Source organism: Carassius auratus, chromosome 8 (genome assembly GCF_003368295.1).
Source record: "Carassius auratus strain Wakin chromosome 8, ASM336829v1, whole genome shotgun sequence".
In the NCBI taxonomy this organism is placed as follows: domain Eukaryota; kingdom Metazoa; phylum Chordata; class Actinopteri; order Cypriniformes; family Cyprinidae; genus Carassius; species Carassius auratus.
The window spans coordinates 12,148,197-12,171,939 of record NC_039250.1 but is presented as its reverse complement, the minus strand read 5'-3'; the positions used below and the strand labels follow the sequence as shown (position 1 = coordinate 12,171,939).

The following is a 23,743-nucleotide window of genomic DNA, read 5'->3' as shown; positions in this document are numbered from 1 at the left end:
CATAATGGAGCTGCTGGACCTTCTCAGACCTGCGTTTGCCAGGTTAACGCGGCGAAATTTGGCTTTAAGCCCTGAAGCCCAGCACTACTTTTCTTTCTTTCTTTCTTTTTTTTTTTTTTTTTTTTTTGCTATAGAGACATTCATTGAGGTCGAGGGAGAGGGCTACAGTCTATGCAAGACCTCGGTGTGGACCATATGGGTGTGATCTCCGATCTGGTGGCAATGTCCAGCAAAACTTCAACTTCCTCTGACGAAAGGCTTGGTGCCCCTTTTTACGTTGCTTCCACAGCATATTTTGTATCTAACTCTGTCTCTCTCTGTTCATTGTAGATAGGTTGCTTTTTATTGAAAACATTAACCAAATACTGCATTAAACAGAAGTAACTACAGCTGCTTGCCAATCAATTCTGTTTGTAAAGTACCTTACCATTAATATAAAAGTGTATTACATATTTTTTAGTCGTTAAACCCATGTCAAGAAGCGGCACGAGTGGCACAACAACGGGATGGATGATTAGCGAGGGATACCGGGTTCGTCTCCGTCACAACATATCGTGAGAACATATTACTGACCATTTGATAATTTAATTTATAGTCTATATTCTACTGATAACTTAAAATATGTTAAAATAAATGTTACTATAATAATTTGAGGAATATTTCATTTGCATTGAACGTGTTGTCTTTCTTAACCCTGTATTGCACCATCGCGTGAAGTGGAAAATCGATACATGAGCAATCCATGCCAACTAATTCAGCACCCTCACTTTGGACAGCGCTCTTGTAACGTCGGACGTAAGAGGCAGCGTGCTAAGAGCTTCCTAACGGACACTTCGGGGAACACACTTAGGAACATAAACAACTTTGGTAAGATATATCTTTCGAGGTCTTCTTAGCACGCTAAGAGTGAGCGTTATCGGGAAACCGGGCCCTAGTCGATATCAATTACTCTTAATAATAATGTTTAAATATATGTTGGCCTTTCTGAAGCCCAACAAAGAATGCTAAGAAGAGAAACATCATTCAATTTAGTATGTAATAAAACTAATATTACTAATTTATTTCATAAATTTAACTATATTAATTTTCACAATTATTTATTAATGTCACACACATATACCTAGTGCCTTTAGACTTAAAAGACGAGAGTAATAAATGTTACAGACATATTATCATGGAACTATTCAGTCTATTATTGATTTTTATTTCCACTTCACTTTTATCCTAGGAGACAGAACTATTTACATTTACATTTATTAATTTAGCAGATGCTTTTATCCAAAGCGACTTACAGATGAAGACAGTGGAAGCAATCAAAAACAACAAAAAGAGCAATGATATATAAGTGCTATAACAAGTCTCAGGTTAACACAGTACACGTAGCATGGGATTTTAAATAATATAATAAATAAAAAGAAAACAGAATAAAAAAAGAATAGACCAAGCTAGTTAGAGGTCTTTACACATACACACATATATATAATTGCATAATAAATGAAAATAAAAATAGAATACAAAAAGGAAGGTAGTTAAATTTTTTAAGAATAGAATTAGAATATTGAGTGATAAAGTTAGAGGGTAAAATAAAGATGGAAGAGATGTGTTTTAAGCCGATTCTTGGAGATGGCTAAGGACTCAGCTGCTCGTATTGAGTTGGGGAGGTCATTCCACCAGGAGGGAACATTTAATTTAAAAGTCCGTAAAAGGGACTTTGTGCTTCTTTGAGATGGCACAATCAAGCGACGTTCACTTGCAGAACGCAAGCTTCTAGAGGGCACATAAGTCTGAAGTCATGAATTTAGGTAAATGGGTGCAGAGCCAGTGGTAGTTTTGTAGGCAAACATCAATGCCTTGAATTTTATACGAGCAGCTATTAGAAGCCAGTGCAAATTGATAAACAGAGGTGTGACGTGTATTCTTTTTGGCTCATTAAAAATTAATCTTGCTGCCGCGTTCTGAATTAACTGTAAAGGTTTGATAGAATTGGCTGGAAGACCTGCCAAGAGGGCATTGCAATAGTCCAGCCTGGACAGAACAAGAGCTTGAACATGGAGTTATGCAGCATGTTCCGAAAGAAAGGGCTTGATCTTCTTGATGTTGAATAAAGCAAATCTGCAGGATCGGACCGTTTTAGCAATGTGGTCTGAGAAACTCAGCTGATCATCAATCATAACTCCAAGGCTTCTAGCTGTTTTTAAAGGAGTTATTGTTGAAGTGCCTAACTTGAAATTGGTGAAATTGTGATGGAACGATGGGTTTGCTGGAATCACAAGCAGTTCTGTCTTGGCAAGGTTGAGTTGAAGGTGATGGTCCATCATCCAGGAAGAAATGTCTGTTAGACAAGCTGAGATGCGAATAGCTACCATCGGATCATCAGGATGGAATGAGAGGTAGAGTTGAGTGTCATCAGCATAGCAGTGGTATGAAAAGCTATGTTTCTGAATGACAGAACCTAATGATGCCATGTAGACAGAGAAGAGAAGAGGTCCAAGAACTGAGCCCTGAGGCACCCCAGTAGTTAGATGTTGAGACTTGGACACCTCACCTCTCCAAGATACCTTGAAGGACCTGTCTGATAGGTAAGACTCAAACCATTGAAGTGTGGTTCCTGAGATGCCCTTTGCCAGTAGGGTTGATAGGAGGATCTGGTGATTAACTGTGTCAAAAGAAGCGGACAGATCAAGCAGGATAAGTACTGAAGATTTGGATTCTGCTCTTGCCAGTCTTAGAGCTTCAACAACTGAGAGCAAGGCCGTCTCAGTTGAATGTCCACTTCTGAAGCCAGATTAGTTGCTGTCAAGGAGATTGTTGAGTGCGAGAAATGTAGAGACTTGTTTGAACACAGCTCTTTCAAGTGTTTTTGCAATGAAGGGAAGAAGAGAAACTGGTCTGTAGTTCTCTAAAAGAGATGGGTTGAGGTTGGGTTTATTAAGCAGTGGAGTTATACGTGCCTGTCTAAATGATTAGGGGAAAACACCAGTGTGGAGGGAAGTGTTGATGATGTGAGTGAGTGCAGGTATAACTGCAGGAGAAATGGCTTGAAGAAGATGAGATGGAATAGGATCAAGCGGGCAAGTAGTAGGGTGATTAGAAAGGATGAGTTTTGAGACTGCTGCCTCAGAGAGTGAAGAGAAGGATGTAAATGAGTGTAAATAACTTGCACTGTATTTACAGTTGGACAATATTCATACAATACTATAAATTGTAAAGAAATATTTAAAGGGGTTACTTGGAAGTCTTAGCAGCACAAATTATGTGCCCATTATTCTAATTAACAGTGAGTGTTGGTTTCAGTGTGTTCTAAATGGTTGCCAGGGTTATGCGATCACTAGAGTGTTCTGAGTGGTAGCCAAGGTGTTGCTATGCAATCACTTGAGTGTTCTAAATGGTTGCCAGGGTTATGCGATTGCTAGAGTGTTCTATATGGTTGCCAAGGTATTGCCATGCAATCTCTAGCGTGTTCTGTATGGTTGCCATGGTGTTGCTATGTGATTGCTAGAGTGTTGTAGAGAGTAGAGGGTGGTTGACATGGTGTTGCTATGTGATTGCTAGAGTGTTTTAAATGGTTGCCTGGGTTATGTGATTTCTAGAGTGTTGTAGAGTGTAGAGGGTGGTTGACATGGTGTTGCTATGTGGGAGTTTTCTAGGTGGTTTTGATATTCTGTTCCATAGAAATGGGGTTTTATTTTTATTCCCCTGTTTAATCCCTTACCAAATGAAAATCATAAATTTGGTCACTTATCAGAGTGTGTGCCATTACTCTGATAAGTGACCAAATTTATGATTTTCATTTGGTAAGGGATTAAACAGGGGCACTTCCACAGTAAGCCACATGATTAAGCTATTATTCAGTAGACCGAAATACTTAATAGATGCTTGATGGCAATCACCAATTCTACTAACATATAATGGATGCCATTTTAATATGATCAACAGCAGATGCCTTAATATTTGCCTGTTTCATCAGTTAATTTGATGGTGAGTTAGTCAAACGTGTCTGTATCCGTCTGATCCAGAACAAAAGCTATGACAAGCACCTGAGCCACATGTATTGTGAAACTCTGGTGTGATCTCAGACTGAGTAAAACCTGAACCTCTCAAATCGAATATGAAAACACAAGTCACAAACTCCCTAATTTCCATTTCTGATATCAACATAAGCAATTTCATACTCCCCAAAAGAAGTTATCTTGGAGAGTGTTAATACACATCGGGTTATCATGCACAGGCTGAGATGCTGTCTGTACGCTTTCACTCCCAAAAACAGGGAGGACGGATGTTTTGTCTAATATTTCACCTGAGAAACTCCCTCATAGCAATTGGTTCTGGGCTGAAAACTGTTATTGTGACATTTAAAGGTTAAATATGGTTAAATGTCAGGGACTATGCGGGCAGGTGAGAGAGGCCCCATCCATAAACGACACATCCGAAACTTTAACAGCAAGACGTTCATAAGTGCACTTAGATATCAAGCCGGTACATAACATCTGACAGCTTCAAAACAATGACACATTTTCACGATGGGGTTTTCCGGTGTTCTTTTTTATAGTTCATCTTCAATATGTACAAAACACACACACTATATAACCATGGTCAATTAATGACAAAACAATGTCTGTAACAGTGGTGTTTTGGATTTAGAGGGGCATTTCCCCACATTTTGACAGTAAATGGTATGTCTGTAACGTCATGTTTAAAACACTTTCCTGAATATTTTTTTAAATTATTTGAACAATACTCACATGTCTTTAAAACCAATTTAGCCCAGTCTTGTAGTGCACCCCACAATCTAAACCATGTCTCTTTGCTGAAATATAAAAGAGAGAGAGAAAATGTTAATTATTAGTTAATAAATAATTGTATTCATTAAATTAATGACACATAAATTAATTAAGAAATATGTAAAATTAAAAACTGATATGCAAGAATGGTTCTTTTAACCAGTCCATGCCATGAATCTGGATATTACTCAGCTAGTTTAGGACCAAATGTAATGTAGTTAACTTGAAATCAGAAAGATTTCCTCCCACAATAACTAGGACAGTCATCCTTATGTGATTAAAAGAGTTTTAATGTTAGGTTAATTTTATGATATTTAACAAAGTAAAAAAAAGTTTTCTATAATAATAATAATAATTTGAGACTACAGTGACAAAAAGGTCTTTAATGTTGGAAAAAAATCTGATTTTTTTCTAAATGACTTTAAGAATTGTTACAACAATAATTTATATGAAGTTTATATCCATACATTGTTAATAACTACACCTTTACTTTAGCTTTTTTCTCAGAAAATTACCAAGAATCGCTGAATTAAATGTGAATTTTTTGTAGAAGTGGAAAACGTTAAATAGTTTTTTTTTTTTTTTGTGTAAAACATATTTTAATAATTGTTTTATTTACAGCTTTTTTTGTTTTGTTTTCAGATGTTTCAGTTGTTGTGTCTTTTTATTTTCATTACTCCCCATCTCCTTTTGCAGAAACTGCATGCTTTTGTTATGCTAAAATATAGTTTTGTCGCCTTTTTACAGTTTTTGAGGTTTTGCTTAGCACCATACTTCTGTCCTGGTTATCATTTTCATAATAGATACAAAGGGGAAAAACTGAGAACAGTACTTTCACCAGTGCTCTTCTGCGTCAGGGCAAACCCCTTTCTCTTGCGTTTCCAGTATGTGTCTGATGTCAGGTTTTTAATCCAGCAGTGTAAGGGTGTTCAGTAAACTACAGGCACTTTTGACCATGCGCTGAGTTTTAGAAAAACACTCTTTTCAAATTTCAGATTTCTTAATCTTAAAGGAATATTTCACCCAAAAATGAATTTTTTCTTGCTTTACATTTACTGATCCTCAGGCCATCCAAGATATAGATGAGTTTGTTTAGTGAGAGGAACAGATTTGGAGGAATACAGCATTGCATCACTCCACATTCACTCACAAGTGGATCCTCTGCTGCAGTGAATGGGTGCCGTCAGAACGAGAGTCCAAAGAAAAACATCACAATAATCCACAAGTAATTCACATAACTTCAATTAACATCTAATGGGGCAAAAAAAATATGATTGTAAGAAACAAATCAATCATTAATACATTTTTAACATTAAAACATAATCCAAAATAACACTTCTTTAAGTAAAAAGTCCATCCTCTGTTGTTCTCCCTCACTTTTTTTTTTAGCTTGAAAACTGTGTATATTTCTCTCCTGATTAGAACAATATAATAGAGGACTCACATTTTGACCGTTTGCAATAATTTGAAGATAAGGACACCATAATAATGGACTGGAGTGATTACTTGTGGATTACTGTGATTTTTTTATAAGCTGTTTGGACTCTTATTCTGATGGCACCCATTCACTACAGAGGATTCACTGGTCAAGTGATGTAGTGCAAAATTTCTCAGAATCGGTTTTCTATTAAGAAATTAATCTACATCTAGGATGGACTGAGAAAGAATACGTTTTCAGATAAATGTAATTTTTAAGTAAATTACTAATTAAATATGAGTAATCTACGTCCTAACAATGTTCAACAGTGCATGTAAATGCATCCCTGGAACATTCTGTCGTTTAAATTTATTTATTTAATATAAATTGGCAAAATCGTGGCTCGACTGGAGATTATGAGCCATGAAAATATTCTGATATGTATCTTTGATTTTGTTTTCCTTTTCTTTGAATGGGGTCTCGATTTGATAGAAATTCAATTTAGGTTCGAAATCATTGTTAGAGTGGAAATTATACCATAGTTGAGGGACAAGGTAAATAAAACATTGTCACACATTTAATATAAAAAAAATATTTTTCAATTTTGAAGTCTGAAAAAAAAAAAAGATAAATTTTTAGGATATATGCTACCCTGACAACAAAACCAGTCTTAAGTCGCTGGGGTGTATTTGTAAAAATAGCCAACAATACATTGTATGGTTCAAAATTATCGATTTTTCTTTTATGCCAAAAATCATTAGAATATTAAGTTAAGATCATGTTTCATAAAGATATTTTGTAAATACCGTAAATATATCAAAACTTAATTTTTGATTAGTAGGCTAATATGCATTGCTAAAAACCTAATTTTGACAACTCTAAATGCAATTTTCTTATAAAGTTTTTTTATTTTTTTATTTTTTTTCACCCTCAGATTCCAGATAATCAAATAGTTGTAGCTCAGCCAAATACTGTCAGATCCTAATAAACCATGCATCACTGGAAAGCTTATTTATTGATGTAAATTTCAATAAATAAAAACTGGTTTTGTGGTCCAGGGTCACATATATCCTAATAATGTATCTTTTTTTTTTTCTCTCTCTCTCTTTTTCAGACTTCAAAATTGAAACTCTGAGAGAGGATTCCGTACAAAACTGCAGCTAGACTTACTGAAAACCTATTAACGGGAACATGCACTCAAAGTCTGTAAACCAACTTGTTTAAAACGAAAACGCACTGCTTAGAAAAGCACCAGCAGCAGTGTTTGAAGAGGACTCAGAGTCCCAGGGTTCCTGATTGACTCGAGTGACGAGGAAGTGCTGCAGAGAGAGCGCGTGCTGGAGAGCGAGCTGTCAATTACTGAGACACGAGACGAGCAGACACACGTCAACACACGCGCTCCTGAGATTATAATCCGTGGACCTCGCGCTTGTCTAAAATGGGTAAGCGTTTATACCACTATAAACGATGCGAAAACTTTCTAATGTCTAATATTAACATTTCTTTCTATTGTTTGGTTTTTACACAAGGCGAGGGTCTCTGTTAACTGATTTTCTTGGCACTGACGGTTATCAAAGGTTCTTCAAATCAAAACAAAACAGTTTTCTGGTTTTAATTTAAATGCCTAACTTAATAATTAAGTTTAAGATATTGTCTAGCCTATATTTTAAAGCCACGTCAAGAAGCGGTTCTGAGACACTAACTTTAGTGTCTAGGCTATTTCTTATAATTTAATTTTAACTTGTTGTATATAAAATACTAGACTAGTCAGAATAGCTACTATAAAGATACATGTAAAATCTTATTAGGACATCTATGGGAAAACAAATGAAACATTAAGTAGCCTAATGAACATAACGTACTGGTTGAGCTGATAAACAATATAGTAAAAAATATGATAAACACTGTCTGATTATTTAGTAGTAGCTAGTTTAAACAATAAGTAAAATAAAATAAAAGACTCCTTTTTGGAAGGAGTTAATGTTAAGTGGATTATCATAATGGCTATTACTGTCATTTTTAGTAATTTAAGTGACTATAATAAGGACTAGATATGAGTAACCATAACAGGTTTAGCTCTTTGAGGAAGTGGTTTTAGAGAAATAGCAACACATTGCTGTTGAAGCGTAAAAACCCCTCATCTGATACGCCAACAGCAAACTGATGAGAATAGGCCAGATAAGCGTATTGACCAAACATCGCAGGTCATCTCTGCTTGGGAAGCCTTATCACATATATGTATTTCTACGCTGATAACTTGCTTTGATGTAGTCATAATGTGAATACCAGTTTGTTTGTGACATTATGACGCTATCGCATTGTGATGTTATCACACGTTCTGGTTTTATTTGTGAGGCAATCAGGGATATGACAAATGCATGGTTAGCCCTTCAGATGAAAAGCAACAGTTTAAAGGCTTCGGTGTTTGTAGAGATGCTCACTTAAAGAATTCATTTGGGTTTAGAACTTTTTTTGGTCCCATCCGCACAATAGCGGGCTGCCAGAAACAATGCAGAAGTTGCTATCGCACCAGTGATAATATCAGTCCAACTTGTCACAATCTTTCTGCACTGTGGCTCAGAAGGGGAAGTAAAATAACAGAAGCCTGTTGAGTGCCCTGGCACAGGAAACGTCTGATCTCGAAAGCGAAGCGTTGCTGGATGTTACAGACAGAGATATGAGTGTAAAGGGTGGCAAGAAGGGGAAGTGGAGACTTTGAGGTAGAGGCAACCCAGAGCAAACCTATAATTCAGTGCTTGTGTGGTTTGTGAATAAGATGCTGTCAGGTACCTGATGGTTACATTGTGCTGGTTCTATTCACACCAGATACCCGAACACTAGATGACTTGATATGCTCGCCTGTGTGTCATTATTGACCTGAAATTTGGCCATCGAAAGTCCAGTGTGATGATAGTGTCCCCCACTGCACCTTCTACAGATACACAAAGCACTGAAAAGCGTATAAAAATGCAATCGCTGCACATCAGATGTCTGAATTATAAAAGACTGTGCAATGAATGCACAACTGGTAAGTTCATGCAAGATATGGATTTTATAATAGAGGATGCATTGGTGGGTTAATTTTGTTAGACAGCTCGCAAACGTTTATTTTTATATTCCAGCAGAGTATCACATAGCTGTGGTTTATGCATACAGACAGGAAGTAGTGTTGTAATCATGTGGTTTCGTATTAGAATGTTCTCTCTTTCTTTCATTCTTTCTATCTGTCTTTCTTAATGTGTCTTACTCCCATTTAACTCAAATCTTCAGATTCAAAACTGCATTTTATAAAGCAGATGCTGGGTTGCTCTGCTCATGCTAAATTAGCATCTGATTTGGATGTTTAATGTGAATGGGATCCACGGGATATACTCAAAGACACCAAACTCTCAATGGACCGATGCCCTTTTAAAAGGGACTAATATGATAACTTTATGTATTCTTAAATCACTCGTATGTACCGTTATGGTACTAATATGTACCATTTAGGGTAAATAAGGTGCAAACATGTACCCTTTAGCTTTTGTAGGTATACTCCACTGACAACTTGTTTCTAAGCGTGTAGAGATGAGGGGTGTTTCTGCAGATCTAATCAGTGTAAGTGCTGCTGGTGAAGGGACAGTTTAACCGAAAACGAAAATTCCGTCATCATTTAATTACCTTCATGTTGTTCCAAACCTTTTTGACTTTCTTTCTTCCGTCGAGTATAAAAGAAGATGTTTTGAATACTATGGTGTTCTTGTTAACCAAAACTAAAACATTTACAGATTTACAGATTACAGATAAAATCAAAATATATATATTAGATACATTATTTTTTTAACTTGTCTTGGCAGCATTTTTGCATAAGCTGACAGACTGAAATTTCTAAAACTGGATAATTTTTTTTAAATCTATATAGAAATCCCTAATAACTAATTAAAGTGATAAAAGCACATAAATTGTCTCAAACTAGAAAAAAAAAGTTTCAGTTGTAGTGCTAAAATTCTAAATTCTTGAATTCTACAATTATACTGACTTAAGCTATATAGAAATATTTTTTTAATTAAAAAAAAATACTAAAAGTTTAAAAAGAATGTAGAAAAACTACCCAAATGTAAACAAAAAATTGTAAACAATTTTTTATATGAAAATACGAATATGAAATATGAAAATATTAAAATAAGCTAATTAAAAATGTTAAGAAATACATTTAATAATAAATACTAAAAGTATAATTATACTAAATTAATTAATTAAATTTAAATTAATTACTAAAATAACACTGAAGAATGTTTCAGCGGTTTTTAACTGTACAAGCCCCAAACAACACTGGTTTCATTTACTTCCATTGCGTGGTCAAAGAAACATTTGATTTATTTATCTTTTTGTGCTCAGCAGAAGAAATTCATACAGGTTTGGACTGCCATGAGAGTGAATACATCTTGACAGAATTTGCATATTAATCTCTGGGTGAACCAATTCCAGTTTACCAGTTGCTTTCCAGAGTATTCCCCACTGCTTTTCTGTGGCGTATCTGTAAAAGACCTGTGTCTCTGTTCCCAAAATGAGTATTTATCAACTGATTCAACTGCATCAGCTTTGGAAATGGAAAAACTCACATCGGCTGCACACTAACGGAAAGTTTCAGTCACTGTAGTGTTTGATGTATTAGGTGTTTACACCTTCATCTGTGAGTAGTGACTAGTATGCTGTGCTTTGTTTTAGTGTTGGACCCTCGAGGAGAGGTCGATGTTGGTGAAGCAGAACTAGAAGACCTTGAAAAGCAAAACCAGGAGATGAATTCACCAAACCAGGTAAGACAGCACATGTGGCTCGTGATTCACTTCTCCTCTTGTCGTTTCAAGCCTGTGTGGTGTTATTCCTTGTGGAAGGACGCATTTGTGAGAACATTTCTCGATCATAGCTTATCATATGACTTCAGTCACAGACTATTTTCATGATGGTCATTCTGTGGCAAAAGCTACGTAGCAGTTCTCAAAATTTCTGCTTTTGTGTTCCACTGAAAAAGTCTAAAAGGGTTTGGAGCGTCACACGGGCGAGTAAATGATGACAGAATTTGTATTATTTTGGGCGAACTGTCCCTTTAATGCATCGTTTCCCAAAACTGTAAATGTGAATTTAAGTTTGTATGTAGCTTTATTAATTTCACATAACTGATACTCCCGATGTGGCTGAAGTGCAAATTTTGCTCGTAAAAATAACATCTCACTTCCCCTTTCGATCTAATGACTGTTGCCAAATTGATTTCTGGTTTATTGCAATATTTCGGTTACTGAGAATGCTGATGTCAGTAACAGTAGTTAGTCACATGAGATATGACACTGTTACCTTGTGGTTAGATTGTCCATTCGACTTTCATTTTGCAAGAAAAAAACTTTTTTTTTCTCTAACGCGAGCCGGAAAAATCGGTATCCCAGTGTATTTACATGCACTGACTCAACAGCCTCTGGTCTCATTTATTTCGGTCATAGTTTTCAGTTCTTCTTTCCTGCAGTACATCAGAATAACAAGTGAATGAGCCAGTTTTGAGGGTTGCATCGCAGGGGGCTGGTGAAAGGTGGCGCGTATCGTCATTTCTTTTAGGATACACACAAGGACACGCATATAAACAATCACAGATGTTTTCTTTTCTCTCTCTCTCTCACACACTTCTTGTAATTGAAACAGTGTTTGTATGCTAGTGCAAAGATGCATCATATTTCCAGGGTGGCGTCAGAAGTTGAAAGCCGTGTGGTTTTGGTGGCGAGCGCTGGCCATGCCACTGCGTCTTCATCAAGCATGTATAAACTCTCATTCTGAGTGTTATTGACACGTCCGCTGCAGACTAACCCACGCACTTTTCCGAAATTTGAATGAGGTGGAAATTTAAGAAGCTGCATCTCGCAGAAAGTCTCTCACACTGGGGTCTGTGCTACTTTTAGCCACAGTTCGAGAGGGACTGGGGCACGGTTCTCAGCACACAAAAAACCCTTCCTGTTTGAAACTCGAAGGTAGCATTTAAGAGCTAAGCTCTTCCCTATTGTGGTCTTGATATGACTGTATTAAATTGAACGAGTGATCTTGTGTTTTTGTTACATATCAAGTGGCCTAGATAGTTTTGTGAGAGCAGGTTTTATGTATTTTAATATGCTGGCACACCAGTTGCATCTCTACTTTGATTATATTTGTGGTTAAAGAATGATTTTGTAACAAGTTCAGTAGATAAAAGGCATTAAATGCATACACAATATAAACAGACCTTAAGAAACCGAATTCGGGAAAAAAAACTACCACCTGCGTTTTTCTCAAAAATGCATTTCCCTTGAATACAAGATATTCAAATATTTATTCCAAGAACTAGTGCTAACACACTATTCCTCAAAGCTGGTTATCTGTGTTGTCAATATAACAGGAAATGTTTGGGTAGATGGTAATCAGATGAACCCGTATAAGAAATTTCAGTGAAGATGACTCAATTCAGGACAGACTGGAGCTCAGCAGCACCCGTAGCAAAAGACGTGTCAATTTTTCTCTGTTGTATTTACGACTGAAGCGAGGGAAAGAATGAATCAGACTCTCTTAGATTGCCCCAGCTTTAAGGCCCACATGTATGATATTATTCCCTTCACAGAAGACAGATTTGACCTCAGGCCTCAATGTTTACTCATTTCACTACACTGAAAAGGGGCCTTCTTATCTTCTATATTACTCAGAGGCTAGAATAAAGCCCTATATGCACAATATTAGTCATTGTAGAGGCTTATTCTGGGAAGAAGTTACCCTCTCTGAGGAACTCTATTCAGTGTGAAACTTACTGACTGAACATTGCTTTGGCAGCAAACGACAGAGATCAACCACCAGAGTCATCAAATGGAAATCCAAAGCTTTCTGTGCGTAGCGTATATAGTCACTGGGGAATTTCTCTCTTTGCAGGCTGTTACAGATTGTTTTTGTCTTTTTACCTTTTTTGGCGGGCGAATGTGATTTTAACCAAACGTTGTTTCCAAAAACAATTAAGCCGTCTAAAAAAAACTGCTGAAACAAGTCTATGCTTAGCTGAGAAGTGGCTAAAACCTAAAACCAGATTACACACTTTTGTACAAAGTTTTTCCATGTTGATTCATTGTCAGTCAAGTTAACTTTATCTCTGCAGCGCTTTATACAATATAGATTGGTTCAAAGCAGCTTCACAGAGATGAACATGAAAACAACAGAATCAATTATGGAAACTGATGTTAAAAGACAATATTGTCATAATGAGTTATAAGCAATTCTACAGAAGGCATCAGTGTCTTTCGTTATTCAGCTCAAGTCACTTCTGTTTCTTTCTTCCATCAGCGTTTTTAACCCTGTTACTTATGTTCTAAGGTTTACCAACGTTTCCGCCCCCCCCCCCCCACACACACACTTATAAGTCATGTGTATTGTTACTGAGTGGGCAAACTTGTGACGGCTTGCGTTCATTTCTGCATGCCTTCACTCTTTCATTTCTCGCTTGCGGCCTGCCTTCACTGTGGGTCATTGTCCTGTGTGCTAGCGTGCTAGATGCTAGCAGTTCCACTTCGGCCTGATCATTTAGCACTTTGCCACACAGGGTGAATGTGCTGTTTTTCTGTAGATAACATTCACTTACTTCCCTCTTTTAACCAGGCTTGTTCCTTCCTTGCTATACAAGAACATGTACAAAGTTTATAAGGTGCTGATCATCACTTTAGCGCAGTTTGCGAAAAATATCCTGAACAGTTTGTGCTAAAGATACGGATCATACCCCAAATCATGAGAAGAGGTGTTTGTAAGTTATCAGACTTGTGCATTTCACATGGTGCACGATTAAAAAGGCAAAGAATGGAACACATTTTCTTACGAGGAAGGTTAAAAAGTAATCAAAGTGTAGTAGTATACATTACCTAATATATGTAATCCAACAGATTACATTACTAACTACAATTACCGTAATTTGAATCTGCAATCAGTAATGAACTAAAGTTTGTAAGGAATCTACCCAGCGATGGCAGTAGGCTAATCTTACAACTACATAAAACATCATGGGAATCAACTATAACGTAATAGAAACTATTCAGCATTGGGCTAAAAACACCAAGAACAGCTTAGTATTTGTACAGTAATGTTAACATACCTAGCGGTGGGTTTTGCAAGCATAAAAACCACTAACGTTTCCTGACAACTTGTGTTTTTCTCTGTATTAGCCTTGATTTAGGCTGCGTACTACTACTATAATACAAAGGATGACCTAAGTGCAAACTGAATATAATGTTTTCTGATACTTAATTGCATATTTACATCACTGACAAGAATTTATGCTAAACAAAAATAGACTTTGTGTCATATATTTAAGTGTATTTGTAACGACAAAGTTGCAATATGAATGAATATTTAAAATGTATTTTAAAACATATTTAATATTATAATCAAGTACTTTGCATGTGCTTTATGTTGGTCAATAAATCATAATTCTATAAAGCATGACAGAATATTAAAACAACTATTTAAAATGTACATTAAAACAAAACTTGACATTATTAAGAAGCGCACTTTTAAAAGCGTACTTAAGTGTGTTAAGAAACATAGTCATTAAATTGTACTCTAAGTACACTTAAGTGGCCTTATATCAATAATATTGCAATAACTGCAAATATAGTTTTATATATATTTAAGATTCACTTCTTTTTCACAGCGGATGATAGTGAGATTTCTGTGGTCTATATCGTGGCCCGTTCACACCAAGAATCACAAATATAAAGATAACTTTATTAGTGTCCACCATAACGGATGATAATAAATTGTTTGTTATAAGCATGTGCTGCAGTTTTTTTTTCATATGCTGCTTTAAAGATTTTGATTGGCTTTCAATGATTTTATTGTGCATCAGCTAGGAAAAAAAATGGTTCAAACATCATGGTTCCTGTGTGTTGTTACAGTTATTGTTAGTTGTGGTTTGAAGTATTAAACATTTTCATTGTAGTTATCATGAACAGCCCTTTATTCTGGAGTTTAGCTTCTTCCAAAGGCCTTTTGATCAAATAGTGTGATCTGAGGAACATATCTCATAATCCCACTTCACTTTTTTAGTATCATATAGATAAGGAAGACTACATTCATACTCTTGTGTTTCAGCTGAAAATCATAAGATTTGCGGACACCAAACTCCCGCCCTCTTGCAGTAACTGCAAAGTTTCTCATGTTTGCACCACTTGTGTCTTTATCACAGCACCAGTGCAGCTTTCTTTTGTGTAAACCCCACCAGTGGTTCGGTTTCCCTTCAAACAGGATGTCTGGTTACTTATTGAAAGTGGTGGTGAAAGCCAAAGCTGTTGTGTTTTCAGTCTCACACTCTGAATATGACTGTCTCAGAACGGGGTTGCATGAGCACCTATATCACCTGCAATTTTGCATGAGGCTCTGAGAAAATGAATCAGTGAGAAGATTTATCAGGCTGTTTGTGTGAAAGTGAAATTTGAAGTTTGTTCGAAGCACAGTTACGCTGCTTCCTGTAAATGACACAGACTCACCCACATATATTCATATATTGCCTATATCATGTACAGTGCACACACATACTGTAGATTTAATGGTTGTTGAATTGTTATGTTGGGAACTGGAATTGGACAGAAACGGACAATCATATGAAGTAGAAAAATTTTTAACTAGGGTGATTCTCACAAAAACATGTCCAGGTCATTTCAACTCAAAATAAATAAGAGAAAAAATAAAGTTTATCAAAATATGTATTTTGCATTTGCGTTCTTTTTTGAGACCCTTTATTTAATTTTATTAACCGGTTGTGTTGTGACTTAATTAATTTTTCTTATTTGAAGAAAAAATTCTTTACATGTATGTGTAAATATATGTATTTAATTATTTTAATTAATGATAAAAAATTCTAAATTGATTTAAATTGTACAAGAAATATCTAAATTGATACTATTTAAATGTTAAGCATAAATAAAATATTTAAATAAATAAAATAATTTTTTCCACAGTATATAAGACAAGTGAGGTATATGAAAACAATGTCACATTCTTCAAAGAATATGCATAACATTACTAAAATATTCTTTCTTCAAGTAAAAGCACTTGTTTTTTGGGACACATTTTGTGACTTTTAACCGTGCACAATTTTTCCACTAGACCAGCAGGGAGATGGAGAGCCTGGTGTCCACCAATAGCAGCGAGGAAGCTTCCAGAACGGACCAATCTGAGAGTGAAGAGAGGACCTTTGTGACCAATCTGTACTGTTTCATGAAGGAAAGAGGCACGCCCATAGAGAGAATTCCCCATCTTGGCTTTAAACAGAGTGAGTCTGAATACTGCCGCATGTAATATTACAGCATTTAATTAAGTGGGTTTCAGCTGGATTTGCTTCAAGATGTAGATTTTACATTGAACATCTTGGCAACTCAACACAAAAACCTCAAATACTTCCAAAATCGTGCAGTTGGACTGTAATTCAATATATTTGATCTAAATGTATTTGTTAAGGAAAAAGTTTTACTTTGAAGCTTTCAACAGCCATAATTCACCTCACCACATCACAATCCAAGTGAATCCATGTTTAGTGTTCATCTTTTGTTTTACATTTTATAGTTTTGTTCATGGTTTCTGAGCTTGAGGGCATGTTACACAATGTATACGTATTGAAATCTGTCTGATTTGACTAGATACACAGACTTTGATATCAGAAGCAAAGTTTTAAAACTTGAACAGCCTATGCATCATGCCGTTCCAACTACGCACAGCTATTTAGTAAATTCCATTAATTTTTACATTTAGCATGATTTCTCTGAACAGAACATATCCGCAACCATTTTTATGGGCTGCAACGCACTCATTAAAACCACTAATATATCATATATGTAAAACATGCTGACTAAATCATGAACCGTATCTGACACTTTCCAAGAACGTGGTACACTTTGGTGTGCAAGGACTTTTTTCTTTAAATCACGAGATAGAAATCAGATTATTAACGAAGTTATGAGAACAAATCTAAAATAAAGGAATTAATTAAGATAGTATTAAATTCAATTATCATTAGTCAGATTTAATTAACTGTATTAAAAAATATATTTACAATTATTTATGAAAGAAAAAATATATTTAGTCCCACATTTTGCATAGCTATATCAATCTTAGTTTTCCTCATTACATTACACTCAAAGTTGACTCAATTTGGACTTTTTATATTGGGACAGACAGACAATACATTTTGTTGTGTTGAGCTTAAACATGTAAGTCTGTTAACCAAAATATTTTCTTCAATTAATAGAACATATGTTTATTAATAACCACAAACCAATATTTGGTACCACTACTGAGTTAGGCTACATTTTGAAATTAACTTGTACTTTATGAAAAGAAACATCCATTTAAAAAAAAATGTATGCAGTAATAAACAACATGAAACACTAGAGAAGGCTTTGCCACAAACTCAACTGACAGGCATATGTGTGTGTGTGTGTGTGTGTGTGTGTGTGTGTGTGTGTGTGTGTGTGGTAAATGAAACCGCGTGTCTGCGCCATGCATTAACAGAGACACGCAAAACATGCAGGATTCATATTAAGATAGACTTTTGGATTTATATTTACAGATACATATCATGATTTAATTATAATGACCTACTTTTCATTAATTAATTCAAAGTTTGATAATTTCTGTGACATTCCGCGCTAAACTGTTAATTCTGTTTTTATGACTGGATAAAGACTACACTGCATAATTTTCCCACTTATCATGCGTCCACTTGCCTGATGTGAAGATAAAATATTGTCACTAGATCTCATCACACTCTTAATATATATATAAATTATATATTTATATAAACAAAACAGCTCGTGTAACATTTAATCTGACTTCCTTTAACTAAAGAGCACCTCATTTCACTGATTTTCACTGTTTTGATGAGAAATTTGTGTAATGACGAAGCCATGTCGCTGTCTTTTTTTCCAGTCAACCTGTGGAAAATCTACAAAGCTGTGGAGACACTTGGAGGATATGATGCGGTTAGTATCCTCAGACAAACAAACCTCCAGACAGACCTTTCACAACCTGGTGCTGGTCTGTCGCCCCAATCTCTCATTCACACCCCTGATAGCATTATCTTGTCAATATATTGTGCAAGTATGCCAACTGCCTGAGGCTTCTGCACCTAATGAGGAAATTGAGAAGCAGGTCATGCATTTGCCACTTGCTCTTGCACAGTGGAAACTATGATGGCTGTAGGCCACACCATACATGCAACAGTGACCGTTATGACCACAATGAGAACGAGGGTCCATCTTCCACCTAGCTCTTTCAACCCAAACCTGCTGCTTCAAAGCTTTGTTCTGTCACACTTGAGTTTCCACTCACTTTAAGGTGCTAAAATGTTTGTATTTTTAATAAGTGTGCGTGTGGTCAGTAAAACCGATGTATGTCTGTTTGCAAATCATTTTAGTGGGTCTTGTGTATGTGTGTGAATTAGGTCTGGGAGTGGAAAATCTGACCTTGTACTCTAAAAAGAGTCACGCTAAAAAATGCCATCATTGCATCAGTCAGACTTTTTTTCCAGTAACACAACTAAACTGAACGTGTTTGCTGTCATCAAACAAACTTCAGAGGACTGATACCTGTAAAAAAAAAAAAGTACCTTGGTCATTAATTGATTTAGCAATGTGTCAGGCAGTAAGGGTGGTATTAGCATTGTAAAGCTGAAACTTTTATCAGCCTGTGAACATAAATTTGGGGTATGTACTTACACACATATGAGGCAACCTCTGAAACTAACCAGTGACTAATCATGAAGTTCCACTATGACAAGAGCTGATCAGACTGATACTGCAGTGCATGCAATACACACACAGTCAGTCCAAGAAAACAAAATGCAAGCACAGATACTAATTTAGAATTGCATATGAAACACATTTATCCATAAGGCGCTTTCACATCAGCTAAACTTTGTGGGCAAAGAAGGTCCATTGTCAGTAGTGATGCATGAAGCATCGTTTAGTCAGAGGTCACTTCCTAATTAAACAGCATTGTGTTGGTCAGCATGGCAAATTTACATGTTCGGAGTTAAACTAGCTTGAATTCGATACAAAATCAATATAGGGAACACATCCCTTGTGTGAAATTCCCATTGAGAAGACTGGATTTTGCCTGTAAACTTTAGTTGTATAAAGGTAAATTTATGTAACCACACTCTTAGAACACCAAGCTATTAATTTTTGGCATTTTTGCCTTTATGATAGGACAGTTTAGATCTGACAGGATGCGAAGTGGGAGAGAGAAAAAGAGGGGTGGGATTAGGAAAGGTCCTTGAATTCGGGAAAGCTTGTATCACAATGGCGCTGTATGTCGGTGTGCGGCCCAAGAGGCTATTGGCCCTGACAAAACACTTAACTATTTTCAAAGATGTTTTATTAACAAAGTTTGGGAGGCTCACATTAGGATAATCAACAAATTTAGCACAGGTAGAGCATGCTAATTAGCACAATTATAGTAAATATTTATACAGCCAACTTCCCAAAACATTTTTCGGGTTTCCCTCATCCTTCCCAAATCCTAACTATTCCTATCCCAGCTTGGTCTAGGGTGACCACCCGTCCCACGTAGCGCATGCGCGCACAGCGTTTGAAGCCCAATTCATGCGTCCCACAAATTGAGACTGTGTCATGCGTAATCAATGCTTGCTCAAAAAAAGTTGGTTGCTCATCTCTATCTGGAGTCACCAAGTCAACAAGTCGATCTTGGAAGCATTTTAAGTCGATCGCGAAGATTTTTCAAAATCTGAGAAAAAAAGGTGCGAACCTCCGGTGCGAGTTGGGAGGTGCGAGCTTCCGCTGACTGGGCACGCACCTGGGTTCTGGCTAAATGCTGAGCTCGGAGCCCTCTCCTCAGACAGCACACCAAATATAAATACGATTTCCTAAATCTGAATTTATATATATATATATATATATATATATATATATATATATATATATATATATATATATATATTCAAAATTAAATATAAGTTCAAACTTGTGAATTAGAATCACTATTATCTGGTTTTGTCTATTATCTACAGGGTGTGTAATAACGTTGTGTTTGCTCACAGGTAACAGCGCGGAGGCTATGGAAAAATGTGTATGATGAGCTGGGTGGTAGTCCGGGCAGTACCAGTGCAGCCACCTGCACACGCAGACACTACGAAAGGTAAACTCACTTGTTAACTGTAATGAACCACACTATTTTTTTTTATTCAGAATCACAAGTCGAAAGTCGGATCGCTCAAACTCCCATTGCCCACATGAACACAATTGCTCAGTTAAAGAAAGGTGCATTGACCGTTAACCAATGGCTCCAACTCTTTCTTTGTGCAGGTTGGTGTTGCCCTTTGAGCGGCAGCTGAGGGGGGAAGAGGACAAACCGCTACCACCCTCCAAACCTCGAAAGCAGTACAAGAGAAGCCCTGAGAACAGGGGAAGTAAGCCAGAGAGCAAGAAGAAGAGGAAGATGGAGAGAGACGAGTGCGAGGTAAGCAGGAAGAAAATGCTCTTGGATCAAAGAAACTCTTTGTTAAATGTACAATTAGGGTTGTGTACAACTATGCTATGAGAACTTCTGCTTTGTGACGACACATTTTTAAGTAATAACGCAAACAGATTGTTGAATTGATTCATTGTAATGGACCATTTTGAACCATCCATCCATTCTTCAAACCAGTTGTCCTATGTAGGGTCAGGGGCACGCTGGAGCCAATCCCAGTGTCTCAGGCCATAGGCAGGGAGACTGCTCCTGGGGATTCACTGTCCAACCTTGTTCCACACATCTGGCCTGTGACTTTTCAAGTGATACCGAACACCTTGATAAGCTGGAACAGGTGTGTTTGATTAGGGTTGGAGCTGAACTCTGCAGGACAGTGGGTCCCCAGGTGCAGGGTTGACAAACTATGCCCTGGACGGTTGGCTGTTTGAACCCAGTCATTGAAAAGAATTTAGTGCCGTTTATGCTACTAAAAAATCTAAATCAGGGATGTCAAACAGTTCCTGGAGGGCTACCGAGCAAAGTTAAGCTTCAGATTGAATTAAACACACCTTAACCAGCCCTGTTTAAAAAAAGAGCTTACGCTGGTTATGTTTTGAAGCATGGCAGCTGGTTTAAGCTGGTCCTTAGTTGGTAATGAGCTGGTTTAAGCTGTCTAGAGCTGGTAATAAACTGGTCTAGCAACTAGCTCCTGCTCAGGACCAGGTCAGGACCAACTTAGACCAGTTTAAAACTTGAGGTAGCTTATGTTGGAGCAGGTTGGTGTTAAACTCTGCAGGACTGTGGCCCTCCAGGAGATGATTTTGACACCCTCGGTCTAAATGCCCCCACATTCTTAGTCTTGGGAGAAGGATGGGTCACAGTTGATCAGCTAGTCTAAAGACATTCTTTAGGAAATGAAATAGCCAAATAAAAGGCACATTAGAACTTTCACGATATTCAGAATGTTGCTCTTATATTGCCAGCAAAACAACAATTTGATGCATAGTGTATATCTCTAAATGTCCTGTGTGTGGAGATATATCTGTCTGCTCCGTGTCCTGAAACATATCCCTTTTGTTCACAGGACAAAATGGGATCAGATCATCACTGTGAGAGAGGGATGTGTTCCCATCACAGTCCATGGTTAACATCCACCGATCGCCTGGACTCTGATCAGTCATCCGGGGTTTCTGTTCACGGTCCCCACCCTGGCTCCTGCTCTAGAGAGATCTCTCTCCTTCATACCCCGACTGAGGTGATCTCTCCCTTGGAGAAGAAGAAGCGTCTGGCCCAGGCTAGCCTGACCATCCCTGCCTCTGGCGCCTTGGAAGATGGGGCAGAACTAGAGAGACCCTCTGTTATTCAGCTGTCCCACTCTTCCCAGTCTCCTGTGTGTCCTTCTTCCACTCGCACTCGACACTCTTCCGATGGCTCACCCCTTCCCGTCTCTTCCCCGTCTGGCTCCTTATCCCGCAGTCCCTCTCCTTGCTCTGTCTCCTCTGAGGACTGTATAGCCATGCCGACCCAGAAGTCTCCTTCCAAAGATACCGAAAGTAAGACACCTTCTCGTTTGTCTGCTCTCCCCACATCCAAGGCTACTAGCACAGGAGTTTGCAAGCCTCTCGGATGTTACCCCAGCAGCAAAGAATTTGTCAACTATCACCGCTACCATTACAGGGATTTCCTGCAAAGTGGCCCACCCCATTCCGAAAAGACCCAGAGGAGTCTTTCGACATGGACCGAGGATGGTAAATCCAGCACCAGACTTGCATCCTACAGGATGCCTTCACCTGCATACACCAAACCCTGCTGGGTCCCTCATGCCTCCAGCTTCTACAAGGTCTCACCACGAGATCCCTGCAGGCCTGTGTCACTACAGCCCACTTTTAAACCGCACATGTCCTACCCCCAGCACCTCCTCAAGAGGCCCACTGCTGAGGAATCCTACTTGAAGAAGATACCAGTAGCCCCTTCAAATCGCATTACGGACAGGAAAGAGAAAGCAAAGACAGCGTTGCCTCTGCCTACCCAGCAGTTTCTCTTCCACCCTCATCCCAGTCTAACAATGCCCTACCTGCCAACCTTGGAGAGACCTCGGGCAGACTTAACCGAACAGTTGAAGGCTCTACCTCTTCAACCGGTCCTTGTTCCAAGCCATCTAACAATACCTTCTGCTCAGACCCACTCTATGCATTGCCCGCCAGTGGGCAACCCCTTTACTGGATCTTACGAGGCTGCTTTGCCCTCCTACCCTTACGCGTTGCCCATCTGGCATCCACCCTCAGGGTACAACATGGCAGGCCTTCAGCCTTACTGAACTATTCTTAAATGACTGGTCCTTACGGTCTAGCCTTCTGTTACTCTTCAAGTCTATAGGTCAGCGTGAAACCAAAGTTGATCGTTTACTTTCTTAATACAGACTCCTTTACAACTTCCTACAAACTCTGATACTGAAGGATCAAGTCGATTTTCATGATCAAGTTTCAGGATCATTTTACATGAAGTAAAATGGGTTGCAAAGTGTTTAGTGTTGATTTTAAAAACTAATGCTAACTCAAAGACTGTTACATACAAAGTCCTACAGCTCAGCTGGTGGAGCATAGCACTTGCAACGCCAAGGTTTTGGAATCAATTCCTAGTGTATACACACAATACTGATCAAATGTAGCAGTGAATGCACTGTTGTAAATCACTTTGGAGAAATGTATGCCAAATGCTGTTAAAATGTAAATGCTACATGTTGATGTGTTCATCAGTGTGCCTAGATCTGCAAAAGAGAATAGTCTCCTTTTTTTTAATGCCATTCTTCTAACGAATATAAATTATTTTGTGGTACAATTCAGGGTCCAGTGTAAATAATCATCAAGGTTCTTGCATATCTTGACAAAGGGCTATATTCACATAAGGGTACATCTTTTTTTTTTAAATATTTCTATTCTAAGGCACTTGACCAGATCAATGCATTTGACAGAGCACCAATAATGTGAAAAAAGTCTGTAATGTATAGATGTACATTGCATCCTGACTGAATGTAAAAAAAATATTTTTCTATAAA

The 23,743-nt window shown here is 37.5% G+C and overlaps 1 protein-coding gene across 1 annotated transcript; it reads left to right on the top strand.

Annotated features, from left to right (window-relative positions):
• Positions 1–7,334: 7,334 nt before the first annotated feature.
• Positions 7,335–23,605, top strand: LOC113107296 (AT-rich interactive domain-containing protein 5A-like). The gene is made up of 7 exons (XM_026269703.1): positions 7,335–7,640; positions 10,906–10,994; positions 16,330–16,495; positions 18,148–18,200; positions 20,279–20,376; positions 20,544–20,697; positions 21,773–23,605. The coding sequence occupies exons 1-7, from the start codon at positions 7,637–7,639 to the stop codon at positions 23,003–23,005; spliced, it is 1,797 nt and encodes a 598-aa protein (XP_026125488.1). The 5' UTR covers positions 7,335–7,636; the 3' UTR covers positions 23,006–23,605.
• Positions 23,606–23,743: the final 138 nt, after the last annotated feature.